The sequence below is a fragment of the Macadamia integrifolia genome, unplaced genomic scaffold (genome assembly GCF_013358625.1).
Source record: "Macadamia integrifolia cultivar HAES 741 unplaced genomic scaffold, SCU_Mint_v3 scaffold125, whole genome shotgun sequence".
NCBI lineage: Eukaryota > Viridiplantae > Streptophyta > Magnoliopsida > Proteales > Proteaceae > Macadamia > Macadamia integrifolia.
In genome coordinates, this window is record NW_024868131.1 from 23,649 (window position 1) to 32,826 (window position 9,178).

The window sequence follows — 9,178 nt, forward strand, 5'->3', positions numbered from 1 at the left end:
CCCCCCCCCCCAAAAAAAAAAAAAGAGATTAATACCGAATAGTAAGAGGTTTGGTAGACTAAAATCATGTTAAAACTCATCTAAATCCGAACAGTTCATAACATTGTTATAGTCTGAAATACGAATTTAAAGAGTTTAATTTGAGCTTAGTAAGGGCTCTAGAAGTCCCAAAACAACAAAAAATTTACAGAATCCTGCTTCTGGTTTGAGTCAGTGTCATCATTTTGAAGGGCTTCATCAACTTTTAAATGGAATCTTTCAACGTATTAACATCAACAGACCCTCTCAATCATAGAAGGTCGATTGGATCCAAGTTGACTTGGTCAAACAAAATTAATTGACTTAAATATTTAAAAATTCATAACTTTTAAATAGTTAGACCAATTAAGTTGAGTGATTCAAATTGATAGGAAAGATTATTTTAAGTAACATCTACTTTAGCCATAATAATTTAAAATTTTTAAATTTAAAGTTGGGTCCCCATATGATTAGAAAATGGAATCTTGAATAAACTAATAGGCACATTACTTTTCCAAAAAAAAAATAAATAAATAAATAAAACGTGTTTTAAAAGCATATTTTAATGCAAGGATTTTAATGATGAAATATATATAATCACATATTTTGGACCTAATTTAAGGGTCGTTCGACCCTCCTTTGATCCAGTCAACTATTCAAGGTTAATTTGGTAATTTTGCAAGGATACATCTCTCAACTATTTTGAGATGTTTCAAACCCTTCCCCTCCATTACATTATTTAAAGGCATCCAATCATCATTGCTATGCACACCTCTAAGGTAACAAAATGAGGTTTCCACATAGGGACCAAGTACAAATTTACAAAGGACTTAACAGGGCCCAAGGCTACACTTCTTGTAAAGCAAAGAAATTGATGCAAATCCAAGCATGACAGAGCACTCTTCAAACCGCCAGGCCAAGGCCCAGATGTGCTGGACATTGTCGATGGATTATACTCCTCGTGATTATTTGTTGCATCCTTTGACCCAAGAAAAGATTAAACTTTAATACATAAAAAAATGAAAATATGTTAAAATCTTCATGATATAATGTAATGGGAAAAGGCTAGGTTTACCCAGATCTGTGTCTATCTCTCTACTTCTCCCCTTGGAAAAGTTCCCTATTCCCCTCCCATCATCTTAATTCTCTCGTTGGATGAGCTGCTAGCTCTAGGAAATCCGACGACATACCTAACCTCCTCTCGTATGTTATATATAAAAAAGAAATTATATTAAAATCTTTCTACCCGCATTTCATTTTTTATGTCGTTCTAATCATCTCATAGATGATTATCAAAAGAAATAATGTATCCTCCAAATGGATCCCAAGTTAATGTACTTTCTCAATTTTATGGTTTTCTATATGTTTTGTATTTGGTCTTTGGTAGTTGTTTCCATGGTTTAAGTATTGGCGTCGGATAGTGTTACTGCCGAGAATCTGTGTGAGGCTGAGCGTAGATCCTGCACAAGCACAGAAGGCAAAGGCCCGGAGGTGTCTCCGGGATTAGTCCTCCAACGCCCAAGTTAGAGACCAGCAGAACAGTATTTTCACAGGAATAATGGTGTGAGAGTATTGACTTACCCGTTCTGTCTTTTAGGGCTCCTTCTTATAGGATTACCCCATTTCCGAGTCCTACTAGGATACGTCTTCCTACCTTAGTGGGGAATATTCCCAATTCGGGTATCCCCTCCTTCGTACGTAGTTAGAGTCCTTTGCACGCCACTCTTCATTGAGGAGGACTCAAGCCTCCCCCTTTTTCTGATATCCGGAGTCCTGGTCGTGGTGGATATCCCTCGGCTGGGTGCCACGTGTCCCTACCTGGGATGCCACGTGCCTTTGTCTCACTGGGTGACTAATTTGAGCGTATCAGATAGTGTATTAAAAAAACTGATTTTATGGCACATATTGGAATACACGTGTGTTGGGAAATCGGATCAAGTGTTGTCATTGTTGGCAACAGTGTGATGGTTCTAGTTCAATTTGTTTGGGTTCGGTATCTTAACCAAATACACTTGGATTTTATGTTGGGTTGGTTATGAATTATGGGTCAAAATTTAGGTTCAATCTTAAACCAATTAGATTGAATAGGTCTTAGTAGACTATTGGATATTTGGATTGAATCTCATTATATAAGCAAGGTGGTTTGATGAGGTAAGAAAGCATCATGTATATGCAATGGGCCAGCAAGCTTGAACTTGTCTCTCTTTTGAGAAACCTCTTTGATTTAAAATCATAATACAATAAGAGTTCTACTATGACAAGGAGTGTATGACAGCATCAACAACCTCTTGGTTTTGAGAATCAGCAAAGCACATGAGTTGACGAGGTAATTAGAGTTGGGCTCGGTTTAAAGAAAAATAAATTGAGTTTTATTAGAACTCTCAAAGCTCATGGGGGGTTGGTAGACAATTCCAAATATAAACGATCAAGATGGGATTGGCTCTCGCATGAGTAAAATACAGCAAGATTTAAAGGAGTTAGAGATAAACCCGTTGCTGAATTGGAGACTACAAATTGGTTCAAATTAGGAGTTGAAGTGCTAGAAACCAACGTGAATTCAGCAAGGTTTCTACAGCAGTTTTATTTGAAGATGAAGTCTAGATTCCTTATCTCATTCATGTGCAGCAACTGCCAAGTGTTGGATTCAGCCAAAAGAAGAAAGTGAAGCTATTACAAAGAAGAGAAGATAGCAAGAGTCTGCCACATGTTCAAGAACTAAAAATTGGGAAGTGGACTTCAGATTGGATTTGTTCTCACGCACATGGACAACAGAGAAATAAATAGCACCCAAGAATAAATAGAATTTCATATCAATTCTTTCACACTTAATCGATCCACTCGTCAGAATCTGGCTTCTTCAGTCTTCTTTTATTTTCTACAATAAAAAAGAGATTTTGTGGGCAGAATATGTAGCCTCTCCATTACTAGCAAAACCGAGAGAGATAAAGAGAGAGAGGGAGAGAAGCAATTTTGAGAGAGAGATCCAAAAGGCTGCTATGTTGATGGTTTGAGCATGTTTTTCTATATGTCAAGCACGTGATCATCAACGTGATTACACAGGCTGAGGTAATCCGTATCTGAGATCCCTATTTTTCTATACTAGAGTGAATACTGTTGAGAAACTCTAGATCAATGATGTATTGGGTTGGGATTTTATTTTATTGATTTAAGATTGTGAACCTAGCAAGTTGGGGCTTGTCTAGGGTGTGGGGTTGTTGCCCTTGTCTGAGTTGCAGCTCAGATTGAAGCAAGGATAGGTGTTCTTGGACTATTGTAGCGGTTGAAAAAGTTGAGTACTATACGAAACCCTGTATGGGTATTCCTCTATGGATGTAGGCATGCTGGCCAAACCACGTATATCTGGTGTTCTTGTCTCGCATTTACTTCTCTACATATATTTGAAGTACATGTTGTGCAGAGTGGTGGGACATTGTCTGGTAGACCCAGCCACATTGTGGTGTGAGGTGGACATGTTGTTGTTTGCGTGATTAGTAATTACGGGATTGCCCCGGCCAATCTAGAACTTGGAAATGTTTTTGTTGGGTTGCAAATAAGAAAATTTTTGGAACCACTAATTCAACCCCCCTCTCAGTGTCAACCTGGGAACATCAACGTGTATACACTATAAAAAATTAAGATGCACAAGATACCTTATGATACATACACAACTAAGGCTTTTTAGGTACAAGAACTAAAGAAGCAGAAAAAATAAATTTTGACATTTGATGAATAGAACGTGGTAAGATTTAAAATTTAAAAAAGAAGACCTAATTTTTATGGACATTTAAATTCTATAAAGTTGTAACAAGTTTTCCATTCCAAAAAAAAGTTGTAAAAAGTTATATTTTCATGTATTTTTAGCAAACAATGATAATACTAAAACCTTCATACACATTAAATGATTCTTTGAATAAATTATGGAGATCATCCTGCATAACATATTTTAAAAATCCTAATTTCATCTGTTTTTTTTAATTCTCAAAAAATCTTTGATGAACATGGGATTAAAGGATCACAATTTCCTTTACCCCCAAAAAAAATTATATATAAACAAAATATAATATATTTACTTGGTGATCATGCATTTGAAAAAGATAATCAAAAGTAATTAAAATAAAAAAAATTATTCTTTATTTTAACAAAAATCCCAAAAGTAGATGCATAAATCCATAGTTTTTATTTATTTATTTATTTTTATTTTTTTTTTTGCTTAGAACTGCATAGATCTAGGTGATACTCGGGAAAAACAAATAAGGCTCTGTTTGTTACAATGTAAAATTTGAAGTACGTTAACCCATGATTGTGAGGTTCAATATGTAATACTTTGCTAGTTTAATTAATACTTCTGGGTCTTAGATTTGATAGATAAATAAAATTAAAAAAAAAAAATACCAAAAGAATACCTGTAAAAAAATGCTATATTATATATATATATATATATATATATAACCCATAACACGATGGTGGGTGGGGAAAGAAAAGACAAAAAAGAGGTAGATTGGTACAGAAAAAATGTGTAATTAAAAAAAGGCAATAGTTCTCTAAGCCTAAGGAGTAGGCTATGAGCGAAGACATAATTTTTTTTTTTAAATAATCATAAGTGTCTGGGCATAGATTACACTATAGGCTCGGAGACACTTTTCCCTTAAAAAAATGGCTACGTAATACTTGCACCAACGTAAAGGCCATTGGGAACGTGCATCAAGGAGCCAACAGTGGGGCAGAGTGACCATTTCGGCACCACTATATCTTGGGCACAAGAGGCACAACCGGATAGTTTTTTTGTCTCCGAACCTTTTTTACCACTGCATTTAATATTACATTAAATAATTTTTGAAAATAAAACTATGAATAACATACAATCTTATTGCATCTAATCTTACATGTATGAACCTTGGTTACAAAAGGATTCTCCCTCTCCCTTTGAGTTTACTAAATTACTTATTTTGGCCCCTTATTAATCCACATAAATTGATATAAAAGATAAGGAAAATGATAGGTGCATGTGCAAATCTACACAAATAAAACAGATGTGTACACATGTTATGTTATTTTCTAAATAACATGCACGAATCCATCCCCCAAACCCCCCCTCCCCAAAAATAAATAAATAAAAGAACTAACTAAAGTTAACTGAAATAAATTTGAACATAATTAGCTTATTTATTTAACAACTTAGAGAAAGGGAATGAACTTCTAGCTTAGTGGTAGGCAGCTAGGCAATTGAGCTACTTAAATCCAAAGAAAGTCATGAACCCTCCTACCCCCAAGCCCACCTTCTTAAAAAAATGGTAGCTTTAGAATTGTAATAAGGGTGGCTCAGGGGCCTCCCTTGTCTGGCCTTCTTAAGGTTCTTTATGTGCATGGCCCCAGTGGGTCTTGCTCAAGGTCTTAGAACTCAAGATCGGTCACAATGGATATCGATCTGAATTGATATTGGATTGTTTGGGGTCGAATAGATTTACCCCAATTTTTTTAAAGATGTTTTTGGTTCTTTTTACCCTTAGATTGTACCTTTTGATTGGTATCATATTGATCAAAACTCGGGATCATTCTCAAACAACATTAATACCGATTCAGACAATCTTGATCGATCCAATCCGATTTTTAAAACTATGATGTTGGCTAGCGACTCTAACCTAGTGGCCCTTAACTACTAATTAAAAAAAGAAGAAGAAGAAGAAGATACTAGAGAATATATCCAAGTCCTAAAGAGGGCCAGAATTATCCTAAAGTGCAGAATAGTCTATGTATCCTACACATTTACCTTGTTTTTCGATTGGAGAAAACTTGTTTTCACAGTCCTGTGTTGGGGGGTTTTGGGGGTGGGGGCGCTCAACAATACAGCCCATCCTCATTTTATCATATGGACAAATGATGTGATTATTTTGACGGATATTCCTAGAATGTCCATACATACCTATAGTATGCTAACCAACAATGGCAATCTCCCCTGGTGATTCCAATCCATACGATTTTTTCAGTTATACCAAATCTTCCTAATGTGAACCCACCAATCCTCTTTTGTGTGTGAGTCACTGATGCAACTAACAACATTTTTTGTTGGACTAATTATATCATACGTAAAGAAAATTGTATCTCATTAAGCACTGATCATATGATGACAGGAAAAACCATAGAAGCATGCACTCGGGGAGTTCTCATGGGCTTGAACCAGGTGAGTGATGATGATGGAGAATTGGAAAGATATAGAGCAATTCAGAAGAACTAGGAGAACTAATTTCTTATTATAGTACCACTTCCTGGCCTTGGAGCATAATCCCCTTCCTTTTGGATGTGAATAATTTTGTCTTTTCCTATTTTTAGCCTTTGTCCTATTTTATGTTTCATTAATAGAGATAGATATTTACATCAATACTTGATCATTTTGTGCATAGCGAAGCATGCCAAACTAGAGCTCCACGGCCATGAACGATTGCTTAGGTTCTGCAGCAAATTGTGCATATTCCATCAATTTGCCTTTATTTCTTATGTTTTAGTTATGAAATAACGATGGTATCCCTACCTTAGGCCATGCAATGCATCTTTAAAGATTTTGGCACGGATTTGTAAAAAATTGCAATTTTTAAATTGCATCTCGAGAATTGTTCTCTTGGTTCTGGCCTGATTGCCTTCAGCTCAAGTCTTCAATTCTGGCCTGATTTTGAGAATTGATACCAAACTTGTGTGTTATTTGCGTTAGTTCTAATTCATCCACAAGTTAACTATGGTGCACACTATGGGCTGACCTAAGTGGATGTAGGAGGTGTGATCGCCTACCAATTAGAATTTTAAAGGTGAATTCTCTAAGCATTTATGAGACCAATATAGGGGACAAGGCCAGTGAAAAATGCCTAATATTGTCATATTAAATGTTGTCTCGAATGTTGGCTGGCAGGATATGGGTGGTGAACTAACCGGGTACACAGATGAGGAAAGTTTTAAGAAGTCTAACTTCGTCCACACTCCTGTAGCGTAATTCATCATACCTAGTGTAGGTTCAAATCCGAAAGACACCTGCAATGACGTGTCTTACTATGTTTAATATACTTAGTTATTATGTTTTCGATTTTATCGATATTTTAAAACCTATGGGGGAATTGTTAGAATTTAAGTTTCAAACTATGATCAAAATAGTCATTTCAAATGGTTTTTTTGAATTTAGCTTTCCCCCTCAAAAGCATCTTTTCTATTTTATCTTTAACACTTGTGGAGTTGTAATTAGCTAGGAGTTGTAATTAGCTAAAGACATGTCACAATGTTTAGTCCCACAGTGGTTTGGGGGGAAAAAAAACTTGGACATATATATGGGATTGTTTCTTAAGGGTTCAAGCCCTTTAGAGAGGAACTCTCCCTTATCATTTGTGTGTGGGGGTTTCCTAGGCTGCTTTTGAATTGTGCATGTGCCGAGCTGAGCCTAGTTGGGTACCGGTGTAAATGTGGTCAAAAAACCTACTTTTTACATGTTGAACTTTTGGCTTCAAAAACCAAAAGTTCACACTTCAAATTTTGAATTGTTAAGAGACACCCTTACACATTTTGTCCTAAGAGACACCTTTGTTACATATACCTTTATGAACCCAATTACCAATGTTACATGCGTGATTGTACATGCACTTGTATGTATCAATACATGAACACACTATTACATATGTCTATATATGGGTACCTGTACAAATATACTCATTCGTATATATAGGCCTACACTATATAAATAATGAACTCTGATTCTATTTATAGGTTACACCTGGGGGGGGGTTGTTTAAGTTCACTATTTTATTGCAAGTGCCCTGTTCTTTGTTTTTTTCTGTCCTCAGTTTTATTTGAATTCCTAAGTGTTACTTTCGGACATACCTATGAAAATTGTTTATTGGAATATACCATAAGCAATTTCAAAGTTGTACCTTGGAGTTGAGGACATACGATCAACCCGATTGTATATATATACAGAGCGTTCAAATACCTTAAGTAGAGTATATTACCAAATGATTCAACTCTAGACAAGTTGGAAGATTTCTGCTACTGTTTTAGAAGATCAACAATGGCACTGCCATTTTTCTGATTGAGGATTAATGGTTTATATAGAAGCTCCCACCATTTCGACCCATACTTCTCTTAAAAACTGAACTGAATCTCTGGTCTAATGAGAAAACCTAAACTACCTTTTTTCGCCCCGTCTCCACTCGGATGGAAGGGGCATGTGGTTATTTCCAAAGGAGAGGGAGAGATCTCAACAAAGGCTACAAATAAGTGAACCCAAATTGGTCAACAGTAAAGCTATAACTCATTATTAAATTAATTGTTTTTTAGAAAAATAAAAAATCTTGAGGATGAGAATAGTAGAAGAAAAGGAAATGGAGCGAATCTGAGAGATTATGAACATAGGAGCAAGGATAGAGCAGTCGTTGAGACTACACTAACCAACCAATGCAGTTCAAAGGTTCTTCTACCCATGGAAGCAGCAACGATGGAATCCCCATTTGGAGTAGCATTCCTGGTTGAAGTTGAAGGAGGAGGACTAGATTCTAGGGCTGAGGTTGAGGTGGGAACTTCACATGTACCAAAGGTCGCATTTGCCTGCACATCGCATATTAATTAAGATTTAAGAACAAAAAAAAAATCTTACTTACTGATATTAGAGATGGGATTTGAGAGCTCTGATCCCCACACCAGAGGAAAAAAGAGTCTATCAACTAATTATATAATGCGGGCTACAATATATATGTATATATAATCCCCACTTGTTTCATGTGTTCCCACAGGATAGTATTTATACAATTACAGGTCATAGTGGACTTGACTTTGTATACCCTTATATGGTTTCTGTCAACTAATTTGCTATGACTATGATGATTAAATTATTCCATTCATATTCAGAAGATGTTAATTAATTAAGATGAAAATTTTTATACATGGCCGTGTATGAAAACGGTCAACAGCTCGGCCATTGGATGTGAATATTTGACTCTCATGTGCCTATCCAACGGCTGAAGTGCTGACTGTGTATGAAATCCTGTACCTTTCATTAATTCGAACTGTTTTTAAACATGCTTGGTTGCCTCTTAAAATGGATTATTGAACTCAATTCCAATCAATTGTCTGACTGCATAGTGTTTCCTTTTACTTTTCTTTTTCTTTTTTTTTTTCTTTTTTTTTTTTG

The 9,178-nt window shown here is 35.7% G+C and overlaps 1 protein-coding gene across 1 annotated transcript in view; it reads right to left on the reverse strand.

Annotated features, from left to right (window-relative positions):
• Nucleotides 1–8,279: 8,279 nt before the first annotated feature.
• Nucleotides 8,280–9,178, reverse strand: part of LOC122063200 (PI-PLC X domain-containing protein At5g67130-like) — a 4,094-nt gene continuing 3,195 nt past the window's right edge. Inside the window, exon 9 of the mRNA XM_042626915.1 lies at nucleotides 8,280–8,595. Within this exon, the coding sequence (XP_042482849.1) occupies nucleotides 8,392–8,595 (204 nt within the window). The 3' untranslated portion in view covers nucleotides 8,280–8,391. The remainder of the gene's footprint in view (nucleotides 8,596–9,178) is intronic.